Source organism: Taudactylus pleione, unplaced genomic scaffold, assembly GCF_031769625.1.
Source record: "Taudactylus pleione unplaced genomic scaffold, aTauple2 ptg000506l, whole genome shotgun sequence".
NCBI lineage: Eukaryota > Metazoa > Chordata > Amphibia > Anura > Myobatrachidae > Taudactylus > Taudactylus pleione.
In genome coordinates, this window is record NW_028284908.1 from 1,357,901 (window position 1) to 1,382,643 (window position 24,743).

The following is a 24,743-nucleotide window of genomic DNA, read 5'->3' on the forward strand; positions in this document are numbered from 1 at the left end:
ATCAAACGTCCGTCCTGTAACCATTTTGCAGTGGTAATCCTGTAGTGCATTATAGCAAGCTACACGCATTACTACACTGCATTGTGCATATAATGGTGCTATGTACGTATACTGTAACTTGCGCACCTGTTTTACACACTAAAACAGTGGGGTCAGTGCCTGATACCTGCAATGATAGCCTACATTTTCATGGATATTGGGGCAGCCCACCAGATGACCCCTCCAGTGTGTGCAGAGATACAACCAGTACATTTATAGGTACAGCCATTGCTTGTGTATGGCAATGTTACTGTGCCGGCAATGTTACCTTATAGAAGCTGCACAGATCGTGCAATGAATTCTTGGGTCCCAGGAAGCCCCAGGCCAGAATCGGACTTATCTGCTCGCAGACCGCGTAGAAATGTGCAAAAAATCCATCTGGCAGCTGAATTAAGGAGACGAAGATTTCAGAGAGACAAGACTGAGGTATATAATGGTCATTCTGCCGTATGTCATTCCGTTTACGCACTGGAGAGTTATATAAAGTTCTTATGTTCAAAATGAACAAGCAAAATGAGTTTTCCTGCAACTTTCTCTGCCTGTAAATCTGATATCTGGCTCCTCTCTGTGCTTTTCAGCCAGTTATTTAGATCATCAGGCAGACGTGTTTGTGTGTTACAGCACTGTTGACAATAATTATCTCAAAGATAAAAAGTGATGGGATCAGGAAACCTGTATAACCATGAAGTGAATGGTTGGTTATGATGTGTGATACATGGACAGCTGATATTACACTCTGGTGTGTAATGATGTGCGGTGCGTTCTCGCAGAACTCTTTGTAATGCAATAATAGGATTATTACTGCCAGTCATGGGTGTCCCTTCGTGGGATCCAATGTATTCGTAAGCGAATATGCTCCATGGCACTAAGCAAGGGTATGAGCAGGTGTACCTAAATAACTGGCCTCAGTGTATGTGCATAGTGTAACTAGGGTTTATGGCATCAAGGGATTTTTTTTTTAAACCGCGCCCCTGACAACGGTCTCAACGTCAGCGATGAATACCACACCCACTGTGCAAATTTGCGGGCGCAACCTAATGGTGACATCACAAGTCTATGCAGCCTTCTCTTAGCCCTCATTCCCAGCACTTCCAATAACCATTCAATGCTCCCTACATCCTATCTGCACCTCACCTTAATTTCCATTCCTCCTCTGCTGACACATGATACAATCCTATGTACCTGACACTACTCGCTTCCTCCCCAACCTTTCCCTTCCTAACACTCTCACCTGGTGCTATAGTGACTCTGCCCAGCACCACCACCTCTCCACTACACTTGCACACAAATGTGACCTGGAATAACTGTGACCTGGAATAACTGTGACCTGGAATAAATGAGACCTGGAATAAATGTGACCTGGAATAACTGTGTCCTGGAATAACTGTGACCTGGAATAATTGTGACCTGGAATAAATGTACCTGGAATAACTGTGACCTGGAATAACTGTGACCTGGAATAAATGTGACCTGGAATAAATGTGACCTGGAATAACTGTGTCCTGGAATAACTGTGTCCTGGAATAACTGTGACCTGGAATAACTGTGGCCTGGAATAAATGTGGCCTGGAATAAATGTGACCTGGAATAACTGTGTCCCGGAATAACTGTGTCCTGGAATAAATGTGGCCTGGAATAAATGTGGCCTGGAATAAATGTGGCCTGGAATAAATGTGACCTGGAATAACTGTGATGGTCATAAATGAGAAACAGAAATTTAGCATTTTAGATTACTGTTAAAGACAACGTTCCCAGAATTTCATACCCAGGGAACATGTCCCACCTGCCCCACCCAAGTTGCGTCATTGTCTGTAAAACCTTCTTACCTTCATCTGCTGCTTCTTCTGCTTGAGCACCGACCAACAGCTGGACATTACCGCCTGAGGACAAAGGAAGCCAGGTCAGTCTGAGAGTGATAGATATGGAGTATGGACAAACAGCCCTAGGATAACCCAAAAGTAATAAATAAAATGTCACATCGTGAACCTGCGCTAGTGCCTTTAGTGCTAAATATCTGTTCACCACTTAGTCAGATCGGTCCTCATGCTCACACAGCGTCCTGGTGTCCTGCTGGGCTGTGACGACCACCAGAGTGTAGGAGGCATGACTTATTCCACGTGAGAGTGTAAGGGGCATTTGTTCTTCCATGCCAGACAGAAGGGAGCATGGGTTCTTCCACATCAGATAGTAGGGAGCATGGGTTCTTCAAAATCGGAGAGTAGGGGGCATGGGTACTTCCACATCAGAGAGTAGGGGGCATGGGTACTTCCACAACAGAGAGTAGGGGGCATGGGTACTTCCACAACAGAGAGTAGGGGGCATGAGTTATTCCACATCAGAGAGTAGGGAGCATGAGTTCTCCACATCAGAGAGTAGGGGGCATGGGTTCTCCACATCAGAGAGTAGGGGGCATGGGTACTTCCACAACAGAGAGTAGGGGGCATGGGTACTTCCACAACAGAGAGTAGGGGGCATGGGTTCTCCACATCAGAGAGTAGGGGGCATGGGTACTTCCACAACAGAGAGTAGGGGGCATGGGTTCTCCACATCAGAGAGTAGGGGGCATGGGTACTTCCACAACAGAGAGTAGGGGGCATGGGTACTTCCACAACAGAGAGTAGGGGGCATGAGTTATTCCACATCAGAGAGTAGGGAGCATGAGTTCTCCACATCAGAGAGTAGGGGGCATGGGTTCTCCACATCAGAGAGTAGGGAGCATGCGTACTTCCACAGGGGCATGGGTTCCACTGAGTAAGGAGCAATGGTTCTTCTACGACAGAGAGAAGAGGGTATGGGGTTTGGCAACAATACAACTTTACAGAGAACGTGCCGGGCACATTAATTCTGGAATTGGGCTAAGTCAGATATAGGTAAGTGGACATTTCATACATGTTCAGTAAAATTTTACTTTAAGGCAAATTTTCATAAATTTTAATATAAAAAAAAGGTTAATTTATTAATGTATAAATGTCCTCCTGCAACTTTTATTAAATAAATTGCTCTATCTCCCTCGTTTCCTTCTGTATTTTTCACCAAAGTATTTAAGTATATTGTCAGAACTATTTATTGTTGCTTCTGGGATTAAACTGTACCCTGAAGCACAGGGCAGAACTAAGCTGCATCGTATCCAAGGTCAATTCAAATAAACAGCTCAGCCTGGAAGTTAAAGGCCTTCGCAAAAGCACAGAACAGTCCAAAAGGTAAAAATTAATTTGGTCAAAATTGCACAATGGCGCATACAAAGCAAAGTGTCCAGTCTCTAAACGGTGGGGAAATCCTATTAGAATATTTTTTTCTAAGAACACCAATCGCTTAGTCTTTAGCAAACCCATCTTACACAAAGCATATAGCAGACGCCAGAGTGCCCGAACCATTTACATAGCAGCTAGAATCTCAAAATGAAACCCCCCTGTGATGTCCGTGCAAAGGAAAGTTACTTAAGTTTATGGAAGACCTGTTTCTCTCCCTCATGGATTTTACGTTCCATATTTTTTCTTTACAGTAGATAATAGAAAAACCTAATGACAAAATCAGACGTATTCCGCGAGCATCAAGGGCCAGAGGAGAAAGCTACTATCTGCTGACACGCCAGTAAAGATATCAACACTCTATTCCTCTTCTGAGCCCCCGGTAAAGAGGTCTAGTGCCATGGAGCAATCCCACAGGGGGGAAGTCTTGCTGAGTAAGGAAGCCAGGATCTCTTTCAGCCTTGTACCAAACACTCTCCCGGCGAGATCAGTCTGTCTTGCTGGTAATGAAATGCACCCGTCTGAACCGCAGACAAAATTTGGCAATGGTCTTTCCCTTTGTTACTTTACGTGTATGTTTTGCATTTAGCTGCTTCTGTTGTGGCGGACTCTGTGCCAAGCTGAGCACACACTGAAATCGAGATGAACCTTCCAATGGAAAATACAGGAATTTGGAGAAAGCAATGTGATACATTTTTAAAAAAAAAAGTTTCTGATGTGCCAAACATGAAATAGTTTAGTCCGTCACAGCAATTTGCCCAAATATGGGCTGAAAACTGCAATGTAAAGATAAAGGAAGCAGATACATTGTATGTAGCAGACATTTCTCTGTCTGTCATAATTCCAGTAAGAATGAATCCCGCCCCGGACACAGGCTGCAGCCGGCAATCTGTACTTGCAGCAAAACTTTGCGCAATCACGTGACCGATATTAGGTGGTAAATACAACCGTGGCACCTGGATAGGAGAGAGCGGAGGTTGGGGGTCAGCAGACATTATCTGATTGGAATTATTCATTTTTTATCTTTTACTGCGGATTTTCTTGTTGTAAAGTAGCACAAGTGGGTGTCCCAGTGCTTGCACATTCAGACGCACAGTTATACACCAGGAAAAGAGATAATACTAGCATTAGAATAATTCCGCAGGCGCAACTACGGCAAAAGACGCTACAGCATTCGCAGCAACGTGTGACTGAGAATCCGCCCCATAATCAGCTAATACGCTGGAATGCACACGGACATTACTGGTAGGTGATACAATGAACTATAAACCGATCTTTGGCTCCACACTGCACTTGTACTGAACCAGACCTAAAACAAGATACACCTTACGTGCCTAAGAGCGTAGTCGTCTAATAGAAAACGCTCGTATGGGTTTAAGGGCTTCGCTTTGATCCACGTCAAGATGCAAAGAGGCGCAGCTAAAGAGTCTACCTTCAAATGTCCAAATGGACAGACCGTCGAACACCTGTGACACCTGAGCAGCAAAACGCCGCAGGAGGATCCAACGTTTACTGAAAGCCCTTAAGCTCAGTGAAGTTAATACGGCTGCTGTGCGCACTGGATGACAGCCATTGTGATGACAGCTCGCTCCCAGGACTGGCGGAGCAGCAGCACAGATACGGCAGCTCCTTATCTCCAAATTCCCTTCCTTACTTGGGCCGACAATGCCGCTATCAGTGATTATGTGCAGACCCCCGTCACATGCTCCTAATAATAGGAACTACTCACGGTTTCCTTGAAGGACGAGTTTAGCCAACGGTTCTTCACCACGTTCTGTATCGACAGAGGTGGATTTTCTAGATCTTCTAAAGAATCCATCACAATGAAATCCAAGACGATGTCATAAAAGTTCATGTTCTTTACCTACGGTTCGCATAAAACGCAAACGGCTAAATAAACGTACGTTTGCAAGTTATCCGATTTCACAAACAAATACACACAGGGGGTCATTTATTAATCGCAGACTATGTAGGCACTCTGGACCTGCTGACCTTCCTGTGAAACCACCTGGAAGTAAATGTACAGTGTGTTTGGGAGGTTTTAACAGACTATTTCAGGGGGAAGTGCTCTAACAGGTATCAGAGAATACTCCGGTGGTTTTTAGTAAATAATCTAAAGATTAGGCAAGGTCACGTTGAGAGGAGTCATTTTCGAAGGTGCGGGGTTGACGAGAAGCGCGCACACACAGCTCCCCCACGCCGTATGTTTTGTCACAAAATGGGCTGTTATTATTTTATTAAGGACTAGGGCACCAGCACAGGAACATCAGATAAAAGTAATACGGCACCCTCTAGCAGACAACGTCGTTGCCAAAATTAGAGTAAAAAAAACCACTTCCAGCCATATGCAGAATTTAAGGTGTGTTCCTGTCAGCAGCGGTATCGTATGCGTCTGCTTTACGCCAGGCAAATGTGCTCATGTTGTATAACCAATTACTTTACGTACAACACGCACGTTTGCTGTTAGGCATCAATCGCACCACAAAGCTCAATAAAAAAAGCAAAAGAAAATTCCCTGTTTCAAGTACACAAAAATAATGATTGAACAAGGATTACCTACTGAACAGCTGCAGACGCCCCATGTTTCAAATGTAAACCAAGTACAGCTAAATGTGTCCCCAGCCTGCCCCAAATGCCAAATGTGTCCCCAGCCTGCCCCAAATGTGTCCCCAGCCTGCCCCAAATGTGTCCCCAGCCTGCCCCAAATGTGCCCACAGCCTGCCCCAAATGTGTCCCCAGCCTGCCCCAAATGTGGCCCCAGCCTGCCACAAATGTGGCCCCAGCCTGCCACAAATGTGGCCCCAGCCTGCCACAAATGTGGCCCCAGCCTGCCCCAAATGTGTCCCCAGCCTGCCCCAAATGTGTCCCCAGCCTGCCCAAATGTGCCCACAGCCTGCCCCAAATGTGGCCCCAGCCGGCCCCAAATGTGGCCCAGCGGGCCCCAAATGTGGCCCCAGCCTGCCCTAAATGTGTCTCTGCCTTGTAAATGACCAAGAATACTGCAAAGTCTCCAGAATAAATATAATAATAATTTTTGTAGTTCTATTATAATATGGATGTATGTGAATTAGCTTTTATGTTACTGTATATAACACACAGCTGGGGTCTGGATGGTCAGCTCCTGGGACTCCTTTCCTAGGTGTCTCATTGTATAGGATAATATGGAAGTCGTCATTCTGAATGCTCTGGATGGAGCCCTGGCCCAGGTTCTGCCCCTCTGTAACCTGTTTAGCAGAGAACCTCACTGATCCTATCTGTGTGTAGGAGAATGTTACTGAGGTGATTTAGGATTTTCCATTGTGGTTTTCAGAACCATCTGCTTTATGATTTCCAGACTTTGCTGGTGCAATATACAGACATTTACATCAGTGTTAACGAAATAAAAACAATAATAATAATTCATAATAATACAGTCATTATGCATTGGCTCAATTGTAGTGAGTACCACGAGAAGGTCGGATGGCACTGCTATAAGTGTATGGTAAATGCAGGATAAAGCCTCGGTATAAGTGTATGGTGAATGGGGGATAAAACCCCGATATAAGTGTATGGTGAATGGAGGATAAAGCCCAGGTATAAGTGTATGGTAAATGCAGGATAAAGCCTCGGTATAAGTGTATGGTAAATGGGGGATAAAGCCTCGGTATAAGTGTATGGTGAATGCAGGATAAAGCCTCGGTATAAGTGTATGGTAAATGGGGGATAAAGCCTCGGTATAAGTGTATGGTGAATGGGGGATAAAGCCTCGGTATAAGTGTATGGTGAATGGGGGGATAAAGCCTCGGTATAAGTGTATGGTGAATGGGGGGATAAAGCCTCGGTATAAGTGTATGGTGAATGGGGGGATAAAGCCTCGGTATAAGTGTATGGTGAATGGGGGATAAAACCCCGATATAAGTGTATGGTGAATGGAGGATAAAGCCCAGGTATAAGTGTATGGTAAATGCAGGATAAAGCCTCGGTATAAGTGTATGGTAAATGGGGGATAAAGCCTCGGTATAAGTGTATGGTGAATGCAGGATAAAGCCTCGGTATAAGTGTATGGTAAATGGGGGATAAAGCCTCGGTATAAGTGTATGGTGAATGGGGGATAAAGCCTCGGTATAAGTGTATGGTGAATGGGGGGATAAAGCCTCGGTATACGTGTATGGTGAATGGGGGGATAAAGCCTCGGTATAAGTGTATGGTGAATGGGGGGATAAAGCCTCGGTATAAGTGTATGGTGAATGGGGGGATAAAGCCTCGGTATAAGTGTATGGTAAATGGGAGGATAAAGCCCCGGTATAAGTGTATGGTAAATGTGGGATAAAGCCTCGGTATAAGTGTATGGTACATGTAGGATAAAGCCCCGGTATAAGTGTATGGTGAATGGGGGGATAAAGCCTCGGTATAAGTGTATGGTGAATGGGGGGATAAAGCCTCGTTATAAGTGTATGGTGAATGGGGGGATAAAGCCTCGGTATAAGTGTATGGTGAATGGGGGATAAAACCCCGATATAAGTGTATGGTGAATGGAGGATAAAGCCCAGGTATAAGTGTATGGTAAATGCAGGATAAAGCCTCGGTATAAGTGTATGGTAAATGGGGGATAAAGCCTCGGTATAAGTGTATGGTGAATGCAGGATAAAGCCTCGGTATAAGTGTATGGTAAATGGGGGATAAAGCCTCGGTATAAGTGTATGGTGAATGGGGGATAAAGCCTCGGTATAAGTGTATGGTGAATGGGGGATAAAGCCTCGGTATAAGTGTATGGTGAATGGGGGGATAAAGCCTCGGTATGTGTATGGTGAATGGGGGGATAAAGCCTCGGTATAAGTGTATGGTGAATGGGGGGATAAAGCCTCGGTATAAGTGTATGGTGAATGGGGGATAAAACCCCGATATAAGTGTATGGTGAATGGAGGATAAAGCCCAGGTATAAGTGTATGGTAAATGCAGGATAAAGCCTCGGTATAAGTGTATGGTAAATGGGGGATAAAGCCTCGGTATAAGTGTATGGTAAATGCAGGATAAAGCCTCGGTATAAGTGTATGGTGAATGGGGGATAAAACCCCGATATAAGTGTATGGTGAATGGAGGATAAAGCCCAGGTATAAGTGTATGGTAAATGCAGAATAAAGCCTCGGTATAAGTGTATGGTGAATGCAGGATAAAGCCTCGGTATAAGTGTATGGTAAATGGGGGATAAAGCCTCGGTATAAGTGTATGGTGAATGGGGGATAAAGCCTCGGTATAAGTGTATGGTGAATGGGGGATAAAGCCTCGGTATAAGTGTATGGTGAATGGGGGATAAAGCCTCGGTATAAGTGTATGGTGAATGGGGGGATAAAGCCTCGGTATAAGTGTATGGTGAATGGGGGGATAAAGCCTCGGTATAAGTGTATGGTGAATGGGGGGATAAAGCCTCGGTATAAGTGTATGGTGAATGGGGGGATAAAGCCTCGGTATAAGTGTATGGTAAATGGGAGGATAAAGCCCCGGTATAAGTGTATGGTAAATGTGGGATAAAGCCTCGGTATAAGTGTATGGTACATGTAGGATAAAGCCCCGGTATAAGTGTATGGTGAATGGGGGGATAAAGCCTCGGTATAAGTGTATGGTGAATGGGGGGATAAAGCCTCGTTATAAGTGTATGGTGAATGGGGGGATAAAGCCTCGGTATAAGTGTATGGTGAATGGGGGATAAAACCCCGATATAAGTGTATGGTGAATGGAGGATAAAGCCCAGGTATAAGTGTATGGTAAATGCAGGATAAAGCCTCGGTATAAGTGTATGGTAAATGGGGGATAAAGCCTCGGTATAAGTGTATGGTGAATGCAGGATAAAGCCTCGGTATAAGTGTATGGTAAATGGGGGATAAAGCCTCGGTATAAGTGTATGGTGAATGGGGGATAAAGCCTCGGTATAAGTGTATGGTGAATGGGGGATAAAGCCTCGGTATAAGTGTATGGTGAATGGGGGGATAAAGCCTCGGTATAAGTGTATGGTGAATGGGGGGATAAAGCCTCGGTATAAGTGTATGGTGAATGGGGGGATAAAGCCTCGGTATAAGTGTATGGTGAATGGGGGATAAAACCCCGATATAAGTGTATGGTGAATGGAGGATAAAGCCCAGGTATAAGTGTATGGTAAATGCAGGATAAAGCCTCGGTATAAGTGTATGGTAAATGGGGGATAAAGCCTCGGTATAAGTGAATGGTAAATGCAGGATAAAGCCTCGGTATAAGTGTATGGTGAATGGGGGATAAAACCCCGATATAAGTGTATGGTGAATGGAGGATAAAGCCCAGGTATAAGTGTATGGTAAATGCAGGATAAAGCCTCGGTATAAGTGTATGGTAAATGGGGGATAAAGCCTCGGTATAAGTGTATGGTGAATGCAGGATAAAGCCTCGGTATAAGTGTATGGTAAATGGGGGATAAAGCCTCGGTATAAGTGTATGGTGAATGGGGGATAAAGCCTCGGTATAAGTGTATGGTGAATGGGGGATAAAGCCTCGGTATAAGTGTATGGTGAATAGGGGGATAAAGCCTCGGTATAAGTGTATGGTGAATGGGGGGATAAAGCCTCGGTATAAGTGTATGGTGAATGGGGGGATAAAGCCTCGGTATAAGTGTATGGTGAATGGGGGGATAAAGCCTCGGTATAAGTGTATGGTAAATGGGAGGATAAAGCCCCGGTATAAGTGTATGGTAAATGTGGGATAAAGCCTCGGTATAAGTGTATGGTACATGTAGGATAAAGCCCCGGTATAAGTGTATGGTGAATGGGGGGATAAAGCCTCGGTATAAGTGTATGGTGAATGGGGGGATAAAGCCTCGTTATAAGTGTATGGTGAATGGGGGGATAAAGCATCGGTATAAGCGTATGGTGAATGGGGGGATAAAGCCTCGGTATAAGTGTATGGTGAATGGGGGGATAAAGCCTCGGTATAAGTGTATGGTAAATGGGAGGATAAAGCCCCGGTATAAGTGTATGGTAAATGTGGGATAAAGCCTCGATATAAGTGTATGGTAAATGTAGGATAAAGCCCCGGTATAAGTGTATGGTGAATGGGGGGATAAAGCCCAGGTATAAGTGTATGGTGAATGGAGGATAAAGCCTCGGTATAAGTGTATGGTGGATGGAGGATAAAGCCTCGGTATAAGTGTATGGTGAATGGGGGGATAAAGCCTCGGTATAAGTGTATGGTGAATGGGGGGATAAAGCCTCGGTATAAGTGTATGGTGAATGGGGGGATAAAGCCTCGGTATAAGTGTATGGTGAATGGGGGAATAAAGCCCCAGTATAAGTGTATGGTAAATGGGAGGATAAAGCCCGGGTATAAGTGTATGGTAAATGTGGGATAAAGCCTCGGTATAAGTGTATGGTAAATGCAGGATAAAGCCCCGGTATAAGTGTATGGTGAATGGGGGGATAAAGCCTCGGTATAAGTGTATGGTGAATGGAGGTTAAAGCCCCAGTATAAGTGTATGGTGAATGGGGGGGATAAAGCCCCGGTATAAGTGTATGGTGAATGGGGGGGATAAAGCCCCGGTATAAGTGTATGGTGAATGGGGGGGATAAAGCCCAGGTATAAGTGTATGGTGAATGGGGAAGATAAAGCCTCGGTATAAGTGTATGGTGAATGGGGGAATAAAGCCCCGGTATAAGTGTATGGTGAATGTGGGATAAAGCCACGGTATAAGTGTATGGTAAATGGGGGGATAAAGCCTCGGTATAAGTGTATGGTAAATGTGGGATAAAGCCTCGGTATAAGTGTATGGTAAATGTAGGATAAAGCCCCGGTATAAGTGTATGGTGAATGGGGGGATAAAGCCCAGGTATAAGTGTATGGTGAATGGAGGATAAAGCCTCGGTATAAGTGTATGGTGAATGGAGGATAAAGCCTCGGTATAAGTGTATGGTGAATGGGGGGATAAAGCCTCGGTATAAGTGTATGGTGAATGGGGGGATAAAGCCTCGGTATAAGTGTATGGTGAATGGGGGGATAAAGCCTCGGTATAAGTGTATGGTGAATGGGGGAATAAAGCCCCGGTATAAGTGTATGGTAAATGGGAGGATAAAGCCCGGGTATAAGTGTATGGTAAATGTGGGATAAAGCCTCGGTATAAGTGTATGGTAAATGCAGGATAAAGCCCCGGTATAAGTGTATGGTGAATGGGGGGATAAAGCCTCGGTATAAGTGTATGGTGAATGGAGGATAAAGCCCCAGTATAAGTGTATTGTGAATGGGGACGATAAAGCCTCGGTATAAGTGTATGGTGAATGGGGGGATAAAGCCCCGGTATAAGTGTATGGTGAATGGGGGGGATAAAGCCCAGGTATAAGTGTATGGTGAATGGGGAAGATAAAGCCTCGGTATAAGTGTATGGTGAATGGGGGAATAAAGCCCCGGTATAAGTGTATGGTGAATGTGGGATAAAGCCACGGTATAAGTGTATGGTAAATGGGGGGATAAAGCCTCGGTATAAGTGTATGGTGAATGGAGGATAAAACCCCGGTATAAGTGTATGGTAAATGGGGGGATAAAGCCTCGGTATAAGTGTATGGTGAATGGGGGATAAAGCCTTGGTATAAGTGTATGGTGAATGGGGGATAAAGCCTCGGTATAAGTGTATGGTGAATGGGGGGATAAAGCCTCGGTATAAGTGTATGGTGAATGGAGGATAAAGCCCGGGTATAAGTGTATGGTGAATGGGGGATAAAGCCTCGGTATAAGTGTATGGTGAATGGGGGGATAAAGCCTCGGTATAAGTGTATGGTGAATGGGGGGATAAAGCCCCGGTATAAGTGTATGGTGAATGGAGGATAAAGCCCCGGTATAAGTGTATGGTGAATGGGGGGATAAAGCCTCGGTATAAGTGTATGGTGAATGGGAGGATAAAGCCTCGGTATAAGTGTATGGTGAATGGAGGATAAAGCCTCTGTATAAGTGTATGGTAAATGGGGGGGTAAAGCCTCGGTATAAGTGTATGGTGAATGGGAGGATAAAGCCTCGGTATAAGTGTATGGTAAATGGGGGGATAAAGCCCAGGTATAAGTATGGTGAATGTGGTATAAAGCCCTGGTATAAGTGTATGGTGAATGTGGGATAAAGCCCCGGTATAAGTGTATGGTGATGGGAAGATAAAGCCTCGGTATAAGTGTATGGTGAATGGGAGGATAAAGCCTCGGTATAAGTGTATGGTGAATGGAGGATAAAGCCCAGGTATAAGTGTATAGTGAATGGGGGAATAAATCTCCGGTATAAGTGTATGGTGAATAGGGGATAAAGCCCCGGTATAAGTGTATGGTGAATGGGAGGATAAAGCCCAGGTATAAGTGTATAGTGATGGGAGGATAAAGCCCCCAAAGTAGAAGGAAAAATATTAAGAAGTGTGTTTTTACCCCTCTGCTGACCAGCTCCATTTCGGTGTCTGTCCAGGTCTCCATCTTCTCCAGAAAACACATCATCTCATCATAAGTTTCTTCAAACTTCTTAAGATTCTACGAATGATATACAATATATACAGTGTTTCCGAGGCAATTGGTAAATACGTGCATAAGAACGAAGGAACCTTTTACCTTTCCGGCTCGGATGATCAGATATGACAAAATTTGTTTACCAGTGTCCATCAGAAATATCCTGTTGTCGATCTTAGAAATAATCATCTGCAAAACGAGAAATGGCAATGAGCGAATAATTCAGGCGATGAATAGAGCAGGAATGTCAGACGAGACGCTACGAGCATCACATGTCCCGGGAATCATATTAGCACATGTTCTCGTGTTCGGGAACTGAGAAGTGTGACCAAGTCTCAGGGTCTCTCTCAGTTCTAGGCATGGTCTCTGTGTATCAATGTGGTTTACTATTCAACTAAAGACTTCTGTTGAAAGGAACACTAAAACCTCAAATACTGGCTGTCCTATAGATAAGAGCTAGAGAAATATTTAAACGTTCCCATATAAGAATTCTGGCCCTGATTCAGAGCCGCTCGTAAGCGGCCGCTCGTTCGTTCTGACCGATGTTCGCACATCTGCGCATGCGTACGGATTTTAATACGCATGCGCGAACCAGTCAGTGCGGCCGAAAATCGTTTGTTCGCTATATAGCGAATGCCTGCTATTTTGAGTGACAGAAGGAGGCGTATGTGGGTGGTAACAGGGGAAGGTGCTTGAAAATGGGGGTGTGGAATTCGAACGCAGGCGTGCTTAAAAGGTCAAAACGGGCGTTTTAAGGGAGTGCATAATTAATACAGCAGCGTCATTGACCACGTCACTTGTTTTTTTTTACTCAGAACTGCTCGCAAAATAGCGGTTGAAAAAACCAGCCACAAGAATAGCGAGCAGTTCATACGCTGTTCGATGTACTCGATTAATCTAATAAATAGCGGACATGACGTATGGTGCGAGAGGCAAGGGGGCGTATTTTTCAAAATTACAACCGCAAGTTTTGCTCGCTCGTTCAGACTTAGAGGCGTGAACAGCCCGCAATTAGCGAACGGTTCATTTGAATAGCCACCCCTTGTTTTAGAACGAATGACCGCAAATAGCGAGCGGCTCTGAATGAGGGCCTCTGTTTGCAGTTACTAAACTTTCTTTCTAATAAAACCCCTTCGGCGGTTTGCAGGTTCCTTTCACCTCTTTGCTACTTTGGCACATATCGCAAGACTGATATCAGTTATTTGTCTGTGCGGCAATCACTCAGGGCTCGATGAAACCGCGTGGATGGATTATATTACATATGTTCGCCTGTACGCAAAGTTGTAATTATCTTGCTGTGTGCCACCCTCCCACCAATGTGTAGCCTTGGTTTGTTACTAGTGATCAGAGTAAGTGGGTATGGGCCACCTACACAATATTAGGGGCAAAAGATACAACACCATTGTCCGCAGCTGTGTCGCCATGCCCCTACATAAGAACGCCCCATTTTAGCCCAGTTTTGGCTCTTTAGTCATAAGCGTGGTTGCAACGGAGATGTGTGTAACTCTGTATCGACTGTACATGCACGTGCTCACTTTCGGAGCATGGGCTGTGCGAAAATACACACAATAAGTTCAGTGTCAGCTCCAGGTATTATAATTTATTTCTTTTTTTCAGGGGACTTTGAACTTTCAGAAAATACATTCGTTTGAGTATTCTTTTTGACATGGCAAAAAAAAAAAAATTATTAAAAAATTATCTACTCAAAGTGGCCAAAAGTTTTTTTTAATGAAAATAACAAGAAAAAAAAAAAAACTAAAAGCAAACGTGTAGATTTGCACTTGAAACTTATAACGCATTGGGGTTTTTTTTGCTACTCACCACTGCCTTAAAAAAAACACATAAAATGTGGAGGAAGAAGGAAAACTAGAAAACCTGCCACATGAAATAAGGGAGCCCTTGTTTTTCTGTGACCCTGGATGGTGGGTGATTAGTATGGGGGGAGGGGCATTTTTACTGTTCTTCCCTCATCTCTGGAAAATATAATGTATTAATGTATTTTGCATTTATAGGGGGGGTTATTGCACAGTGATCTCAGGTGACGAGCAAACAATAACCAAGCGAACTCATCCTAAGCGTTTTTGAGGGACATTCTGAGGACGAGTCCTGCTTGTCCTCAGCACTGAAAAAAAAAAAACAGGAAACGGCTACGGTGTGTTAAGGTGGATAGCAGTTCATTCCACAAAATGACCGTCCCCACCAGGAACAGCCGATAGACGCACCCAAGTATGTATAAAACTAAAGTTATCCTTCTCCAGTTAATTTGTTAACTGATCATAACAGTTACAGAGGAACCCTCCAATGTGTAGGAAATCACAGCTTTCTCTCATTATGGGGCAGATGTACTAAGCTCTGGAAAATGATAGATTGGAGAGTGATAAGCTACCAACCAATTAACGCCCAGCTGTCATATTTTAAACAAAGCCTGTGACATGACTGTTAGGAGCTGATTGGCTGGTGATTTATCACTTTCCAGAGCTTAGTACATCTCCCCCTATATCTGATAAGAGCTTGAAATTTTCAGGACGTGGCCTCTCGAGAGTTTCCCGCAGCTTTGTTCCAAAAGGAAATACTTCAGGGGAAATAGTGTAAGCAAAGAGATTTACCCCTATGCTGTGCGACCTAGAGGACGGGACTGACGTAACGGGCTGAGAGGAGGTCATGAGAAAACGATGCTGACAATTCACTTGCAGTAATCTCCGCGATGTGTATTCCATTGCTGTACATGGGGACAATATGGGCTACACAGGATTGGAGCACATAGGAGGAAAGCAGGGGCGTATCTATAATGGGTACAGGGTGTGCGGGGAACACGGGCCCCTGGGTCCAGGGGGGCCCCGTACCGCACACCCTGCACCCATAATATCTCTTACCTCTCCAGAATCCCACGTCGGCGCGGGGGTCCGGCGCTGTAAAACGACTGGAAAATGGCCGCGGCGGCCATTTTCCCGGTGACCTGTGCAGACACTATAGACTCTGGACACACTCTAGTGCCCCGAGTCTAACTCCGGCGCTGGCCACGCACAGCTCAGTGCACTGTCGGCAGCCGGGCGGATAGGAGGGGGCCCATGTTGCAGACTGCACACGGGCCCCCTCCTCTCTAGAAACGCCCCTGGAGGAAAGCACTTGTTTTATTGGCCTCTTACATACATAGAACTGTTGTGAGAAGGCTTTTTTGGGGGGCAAACCATTTTTATATGTAAGAAGATTTATGAAAGTTTCTGAAGAGGACGACTGGAAGTGTTGCCTATGGTAACCAATCAGATTCCACTATCATTTATCTAGTACATTCTATAAAATGACAGCTACAATTTGATTGGATGCTGTGGGCATCACCTATGCTTGTCCTCTCTAGAAGGACTGACTCCCTTATCTAGGGAAAACAAACCCATTTAAGTCTACCAAAGTGGTTTTTCTATTAAGGTCGTACAAAGAAAATAATTAAGACGATCATTTACCTGGAACGCCAGACGGACGCAATGAAGTTTAGCAAGAAAATCGCTGTCCCCTCCGCATTCCAGCATGTCGGTCCTGCAAGAGCCAGTACACATTTCCCAAAATGTTGCTTCTCATTCTCAGAAGAATCATTTCCACAATATAATCATAGTTCATACAACTCACTTTGGACATTACCAGAAATCTTAATGATATAACTGAGCAAGAGACAACTGTCCAGCTCCTTGTACTGAGTGCCGGAACCCACCCGGCATAACCGGGGTTAGTTAGTGCTTCTGGTAGATGTGCACACACACACACACGAGCCAAAAGCAGCCATTGAATGGATTATTTTCAGGCATATGGGAGGGAGGTAGTAACAAAGGGGTATATTTACTAAAGTTAGAGTTTTTAGAAGTGGAGTTGTTGCCCATAGTAACCAGTCAGATTCTACTCATCTTCTAGAAGGTGCTAGTTAAATATTAAGTAAAATCTGATTGGTTGCTATTAGAGATGAGCGGGTCCTGTTCTCAGAGAACAGGACCCACCCGAACTTCGTGTTCCGAGGCGAGATCAGAGTCCGGTTCGGGCTTTCCCGTCTGACTCGGATTCTAAAACAAGGCAAAACGCCTCATCCTCCAGCTGTCGTATTCTCGCAAAGTTTGGATCATATAAAAGGTCCCTGCGATCTGCGCCATTTTCACTCCGGCTGTGGAGAGAGAAGCTAGCAGACGTGTAGTCAGTCACTGTCAGTCACTCAGTGTGTGTGTCCAGTATGGGTCTTGGGCTGAAGGCTGCTGCTGTGTTGTCCATAAAGGGGCTTAGGCTGCAGTATATAAAGGGGGTCTTCCTACAGTGGGTGCTGCAGCTGCTGTGTTGTCCATAAAGGGGATTAGGCTGCAGTATATAAAGGGGGGCTTCTTTCAGGGGGTGCTGCAGCCGCTGTGTCACTTGTCCTGTCAGTTACCTGTGGCTGCTGCTGTGTTGTCCTGTCCATCAGGCTAGGACTGCAGTCCATAATGGGGTGCTGTGTCGTCCAGGGGGGGGGTGTGCTCTGTCAATTAGGGGTGCTCTTCCCCAGTGTAAAAAAAAATAAAGAAGTACTTTTTTTTCCTCTTATTTTTTTGTGTGTGTATGTTAGCATCTTAGCTGCGCTCTTTTTGTTCGGTGACACTGCCGCAGTTTATCGTCCACGTATTTGTGACTCTGCAGGTGGTCTGTCCGTACTCGGCAGGGGTGTCTGTGTTGTTCATCAAGGGGATGCTGCCTCATTCAGGGGTGCTCTTCCTCAGTGTAAAAAAAATAAAAGTGCTTTTTTGTGTGTGTGTGCGCGTTAGCAACTAAGCTGCGCTATTATTGTTTGGTGACACTGCCGGCCACACCGCAGTTTATTGTCCACGTATTGTGACACTATAAGTCATAGCGCAGTGTTATTCTTATTCATAAAAAATCTTGTGACACTGTAAGTGGTAGCGCAGTCTAATATTCCACTTTTCACTTCTTTCCTCAATCGTGAATAAATGATTAGTCTACACGTCGACTACAAGACCACAACAAAGTGCTAAATAACATGCGTTATATATAAAACATAATGACATCACTGTAAGTAGTAGCGCAGTGTTATTATTTTCTTATTCAGAAAAATCTTGTGACATTAAGTGGTAGCGCAGTGTGTTATTCTTTTCTTATTAAAAAAAAATCTTGTGACACTGTAGGTCATTGATACCGCAGTGCAATATTTAAAATTGGTACAAATTGACGTGTGCTGTACCGTACTTCATTTGTGTTTGTTTATATGGAGAACGATCAGTTGAGAAGAGAGCAGGAACCACATACTAGTGCTAGAGCTGCTGCCAGTGCCACCAGTCATGATGATACTAGTCCATCTACATCCTCTACTAAAGCCGATGCCCAAGGGCATACAGGGCTTAAGTCAGGGCATCTAAATAAAGAACCAATCTTTTAGAGTGGTAAAGCAAAAAACATCAAAGGGAAAGTTAGCTGCAGAAAGACATAAAATTGGCAATATGCCTTTCACCACATGAAGTGGCAAGGAAAGGCTAATGCCTTGGCCTTTAGTTATGACTGGTGGTTCTACCTCTTATGATGATGTAAGCACAAGTCAACATGCAGACATAGAAATTGGGGATGCTTCTGTGGAAGTGCACCAGGATGAGCAGGATATATGTGTAAATCAGGCACCAGTGGAAGAAACAGTTAATGCCCATGATACGGAAACCCATTGTCATGCCTGGGCACAAGACAAAAAAATCCACTTCTTATGTGTGGAATTATTTCTACCCAAATCCGGACAAAAATTGTCAAGTCATCTGTACCCTTTGTAAAGCCAGAGTAAGTAGAGGTAGGAACCTTAACAATCTAGGAATCTCCTTCCTGTTACGTCATCTGCAGCGCATCCATCCAAAAAGTTTTTGTGTTTTGTGTTGACTCATCTGCATCACCAGTGGGTCTTTTGTGAAAGTTTATTTTTTTCTTGGGAGATGCACTTGCTGGAGAAACTGAAGGAGAAGCGATCGCTGCATCACGTGCTCTTTGCATCTCTTCAGATCTGTGGCCGTTGGTAAGAAAGACACAACGTATGACTTATACCTTAGATCTTGAATCTTGCATTTACTCTGTTCAGCTTGTCCACATATCTGTGGTTAAGTGGGCAGTGGGTACAACAGCATTTTGGTAGGCCAGTAATTAAGTTTTTATAATGTCCCTGTACAGGTTGGGAATTGCTTTTTTAGTGAAGTGGAATCTTGATGAGATTTGGTAGCGGGGAGACAGGACCTCAATTAACTGTCTAAAACCCACTGCATTATTGGCAGACATTGGATGCACATCTAATACCAGCACAGATGTTATGGCGTCAGTGATCTGCAACTGGGTGACTGCTGTCATACTTGCACCCCTTGCAAAGGATTGTTTAACAGTCAATTGTTTTTTAAAGTACTACTAGTAGTCTTCCTGGTTACCTTCTGGAATGAAAATCCAATTCCAGCAGCAGGCATAGCGCTCAAGGATTCTTCTGGGGCCTGGACTGATGTGAATGTTTTAAATATTTTTTTGCAAATGCCTTCCCTCCTCTCCCCTCCCCTAATAAATTTGCTTCAGAATAAAAAATTTAATTTACTACTAATAAAATTTTTCCCTGCCTTCAACTACATACATACTCCAACTCCCTCAGGCCTCTTGAATAATAAAAACATTTGTTTCCTGATGTGCCATGGTGGAAGTTGAACTTCCACTGCTGCTGCTGCAATCTTTGACATGCAGTTGCTAAATGCCAAAAATGTACAGAAATGTTTATGGCCACAGACCGCATCTCCTGCATGCTTCTTTAATTTAAAAAATATATATATATTCTGAACCACCAAGTTGATTTTGTGGGCAAAACATTGGACATATTCTTTACCCATGCTCTCCCCTCCTCCCTCATAAATTTGCTTCGGAATAAAAAAATTTAATTAAATTTACTACCAATCAACCCTTCCTGTCCCTGCCTTCAACTACATACATGCTCCAACTTCCTGAGGCCTCTTGATTAATGAAAACATATGTTTCCTTATGTGCCATGTTGGAAGTTGAATGCCATGTGTTTGTGCCGCCCACTGCTGCCGCTTAGCTTAGTCACAAACACAAAATGACAGCTGCTCAATCAATCTGGCAATATTATTCAGGTGCATGAAAGGAAGGGGACGTGAACCGCTTAGTGTTAGGGACTGCTAGTGACAGAGAAGCCGTGACGTGGCCTAGCAGCTTCCCATGTATTTGCAAATGCATGCAACTAATATCTCTGAATTCCTATTACCATATAGTTTTCATATATTGTTGCAAGTATAATTCAGTGTGCTGAGGAACAATAGGGGGTTAAACCCCCCTCTTTTTTCTGCTTAGCTTAGTCAGCAAGCTAGCTTGGTGCAAATTTTGGGCCTAAACCGCATGAAATCAATATTATGAGCTGTGAGGTGGTCAAAATTGACTGGAAACTAGTGGAAATTAAGGTTATTGTGGTTAATAATGCTGTAGGAAGAAAAAAAAAACCTAAATGATGTGATTTTAGCAGTTTTTATCAATTTAAAAAAATAAATAAATATACAGATTGAAAAAACCAAAACACAAGGGTCGGTTTTGGCAAAACCAAATCCAGATCCAAAACACGAGGAGATACAGATCCAAAACCAAAACATGGGGGTCGGCGCACATCCCTAGTTGCTATGAGCAACACCTCCACTTCTAAAAACTCTCACTTTAGTAAATATACCTCAAAGTCTGAGTTTGCAAAAGAGCTGATTTTATTTTGATGATTTTACCAAAGCATTTAAAGCAACATTTCTTTTTATTGGCAAAACTGGCCAAATCCTGCGGCAAAATCACAGAGATCTGCATTTTTTTACATTTAGGACATATTATATTTACTCATTGGCCCTCACGGGCCAGTGAGGACCTCAAGGCATCAGGTGGGGTCAGGAGAAGTCCTTTATTTGTCCTTTCCAGTGTTAATGTTAAATCTCTTTGTTACTGTAGTTTAGATTAAATCATACACGTTTATTAAGGAAACTTAACATTGATAAAGGGGAAGAGATTGTAAACATTTACTGTAACTTAAAAGAAATCTGTTATATTATAATGTAGCGACATTATACCACTGTGTTCACAAGTTCCCTTTCTTTTGATGACATGTTCCCAATTATGTTTCCTTAACAAGACAAGAACTAAAACCAATGCAGTGAAATAAAGGGTGTTATACATAAACTATATAATCCCTCTTATAGCCATTACCTGAGGGCCCGGCAGTATATCTTCCCCTCCTCGGCTAGCTGCATTGCCTCTTCATATAGCGGGCAGTGATAGAGCGACTGCAGGCCACTCGCTGCTCGGATCTCGCGCTGGTCTGTGAGCTACAACGGGACAGAACAAGCACAATCTCAGTCTCACGCTGTACGGGCAGAATAGGGCGCACAGCGCAGAGGTAGGCGTCCAAGGTTCAGGAGATCCATGTCCCAGCATGTATCGTCAGCCAAAGCCACTGTGGGCCCAAGCTTGGTCTACTGTATAAAAGGGTCCATTCACCTTCTGAATATATTAATCCACGTATATGAAGATCGGTTCCAGGAAGTTTTCATCATTTGCAAGTTGGAGTCCCAGCTTCACACCAGAAGTTCTTCCTTTACTAACCTTCTGACTCCCAACCTCCGACATCAATAATGTATTATACTACCACAAATCTCCATAGTATGGGCAAGCGGGCGCAGTGCCATTACCTGAAGTGCCTGCACAAGCGCTTAATGCATTTATAACGTGCGTTTGACTTGGGAGAGAGGAACTTGTTGAATTTAATACTCATCTCCTCCAGGCTGCGATCATTTAATCAGCAAACTAGATCGGAATGTTCACAGTGCCACAGAGTATTTCAGGAGATGAGTGGGTTGCTATTGTGGGATGCAGTGACCTGTCCAGTCATGTGACTGAATGAGGGCGGGGCTTTAGGCAACAGGGGCTGTTCCAGGATTTGTGGAGGGGAAAGGACGTAAGCTATAGACTGAAACATAGGAAGTCATTTGGGGATGGGAGGGTACCCGTGCTGCATGTGCCCGGTAACTGGTTTCCCGTCTGTGCACCGTATAGCAAATGGGGTAATCTCTCTGCAATGTGTGATTTTGAATCCATGGGATTGTGGTTTTCAATGGTAAATCCACAATACAGCGTCACCTATTCTGCATTACCATACAAACATGGTCACATATTGCAGGAGATATAGAGAACATCATTATACAACTCACACGTAGAAGCCTGAAGTCCCATTACTGGTTGTATGTCATCTAATTACAGCAACATAAATATCTGTATACAAACAACTAATGAGCAATCCACAGATGAAGGCTCCATACTGAGGTGAACAAATATTATACCCAAATAATCTCAATCATTGGTAGGAGAACATTCTCCTGTGTGTGCTCCGACATATTAGAAAGCTAGTGTACAAGCCAAGTGCATGTCTCTCTATAGCAGTGCTACTCAAACTCAGACCTCAAGAAACACTAACACTATGTTTTAAGGATATCCATGCTTGAGCACAGATGGTTAAACCAAAATGACTTAGCCACTAATTAAGTCAGCTGTGCTCAAACCTCTTTATCCTTAAAACATGGACTGTTAAGCTGGCCATACACAAAACTTAAGGCCCCATACACGGGGCGATTTTTCACACAATATGGCAGTTTTTGACTGATCGTAACGATCAATCGTGTGAAGAGTAATGTTTTCATACACGATTACGATGCGATGCGCGTCCCCGACGCCGTGTATCGGCATCGTAGATCAGATAGTTTTGTAGAAAGATTCGACTGATGGAGTACGATGTGACACAGCTTAATGCATCAGAATGTATGGTCGTTTGTACAATCGTACCTTTTCTAAATACAAATCATACAGAATGTCAAGGGAAGAACTTTCAAGGTAATCGTATGCGAGTTCGTATCTGATACAAATCGCCCTGTCTATGGGCACCTTAACTTTCATCCAACCATCCAACTAATTGGCTGGTTGGAATGAAAATCTGGTAAGGTATGGGAGCAACTGATAAGCAGCAATTTTGTTCCCAAACGCCGGAAAACAGACAAAAATGGTCGTTTTAACAAATTGTTTAAATCAAACATTTGACCAACTTGTCTGAACAAGTTTCTGTTGTTTTCCAGAGTTTGGGAGTAATTGGCTGATTAGCAGTTACTCCCATACCTTACCTGATTTTAATTCCAACCACCTAGTTGGATGGTTGGATAGAAGTTGGTCTAGTGCAGGGGTTAAAGAGTGCAGGGGTTAAAGGGGGCAGGAACGAGGCTGAAGGCGGGAACAGTTCTGCCTACTCCAGCCCACCTTACCCGGCCAGTCAGCCCTGTGCCGCAGAGAGTTGCTGGGCGCCCGCTGAGATTTTGTTACCAGCGAGCGCCCGGCTCCTTCCCTAAAGCGGCAGCCGGAGTCTGGAATTCACTCCCGAGCTCTAGGTTCCATCTCCCGCCGTGGGCACTATGGGCGAGACGACATGACGTCTCTTCCATAGTTCAGAGGAGCAGCCTGTCGGACGGCAGCGGACGCAAGAGCTGGGCTTAAGGTAAGTATTGTGTGTTACCGTTTCTTTTTGTATAAGGGGTACAACTAAGGGGGGCATTACTACTGGAGGCTCTACCACTGAGGGAACTACCACAAGGGGCATTACCGCTGGGGGCACTACTAATGGGGCATTGCATAGGGGGCACTACTACTGTGGGTTCTGCATAAGGGGCACCATCACTGTGGGCACTGCATAAGGGGCACCACTACTGGGGGCATTATGTGTAAGGGGCACTAGTACTGGGGGCATTATGTGTAAGGGGCACTACTACTGGGGGCATTGTATAATGGGCACTGCCAATGTGGACATTATGTGTATTAGGGGCACTACTACTGTGGGTATTGTGTATAATGGGCACTAATATGGGCATTGTGTAAAGGGGCACTACTGTGTGACATAACATGAATAAGGGACACTACTATGTGGTGTAATGTGAATCAGGGGCAGGGAAGTTCCACCACGTCTCTAAGTCCACTTTAAGCACTGGTCTAGTGTATGGCCAGCTTGAGTGTGTGCTCTATCCCTATGCAAGCCCACATTTACCTGGGATCCACTAGTCAAGAAATACCCATATCACTGGGAAAGAGATGCAACGCTAGATGCTAATGTCGGCGTTACTGTGACAGCAGGGGTTAACGACATCTCTGTACGTGCGTTCCCAACGCATGAACCACAAAGTGGTAGAACGCTGTATAAAGGCAGTAATGCAAAAAGTCTGTGGCATATAATGTTACGCTCTTCTTTAGAAGCTTAGAAACTGGGGGGGTCCCCGGGGGGACGGCAGTACATCGTGATCGAAGATTCTCTGAAGAGCGACATATTTTTTTTTTAATGTATGTATGTGATGTCAGTGACCGTTTCTCTGCTAGGAACCTTTATTATTACTAAATGTTATCTATAGGGCGCCAGTAGTGGTCCGCAGCGCTGTACAGGATACACAGAACATTACAATACAGTAACCAAAATATAAACAAGTAACAATTAACAACACAATTCTCCATACACAATACAGCTGGGAAGCTGAAGGCTGTCATTGAAGTGCTAGAGAAGAGGGCTGTGAGACAGTAGGGAGGTAGACCCTGCTCCTAGGAGCTTACAATCTAGGGGGAGACAGATAGATGGCATGAGGCATGAATGTGTAGATGGGGACCTGAGTGTAGGAAGTGGGGAAGGTAGAGATGGCTGAGGCAGGCGGGACAGAGACTTGGTGGCACGGTTATGTGGTGGAAGGGAAAGAGCATGGAGGTCATCTTGTATGACTGTAATGGCATAAACCTCTGGTCAGTCACGTGATGCACTATGTTACACAGAAAGACGAGCAGTGGGCCTTGGGTGGGGCTTGGGTCTGTTCTTAGTGGTTGAGTTTGGGGAGGAGCCGGTTGAAGGGGTATTGTGGGAAATTATATTTGCTCCCTCTCTTCTGGAGATTAACGGTGC

General features: G+C 44.4%; 1 protein-coding gene across 2 annotated transcripts in view; it reads right to left on the bottom strand.

Moving 5' to 3' along the window:
• The window catches only part of MIGA1 (mitoguardin 1), a 114,953-nt gene that overhangs the window by 6,717 nt on the left and 83,493 nt on the right, over nt 1–24,743 (bottom strand). For both annotated transcript variants that reach the window (XM_088450088.1, XM_088450089.1), the window contains exons 9-15: nt 20,978–21,096; nt 16,213–16,285; nt 12,857–12,943; nt 12,680–12,778; nt 5,017–5,151; nt 1,866–1,919; nt 308–424 (exon numbers count right to left, since the gene is read on the bottom strand). In XM_088450088.1, coding sequence (XP_088306214.1) covers nt 308–424; nt 1,866–1,919; nt 5,017–5,151; nt 12,680–12,778; nt 12,857–12,943; nt 16,213–16,285; nt 20,978–21,096 — 684 coding nt within the window. The remainder of the gene's footprint in view (nt 1–307; nt 425–1,865; nt 1,920–5,016; nt 5,152–12,679; nt 12,779–12,856; nt 12,944–16,212; nt 16,286–20,977; nt 21,097–24,743) is intronic.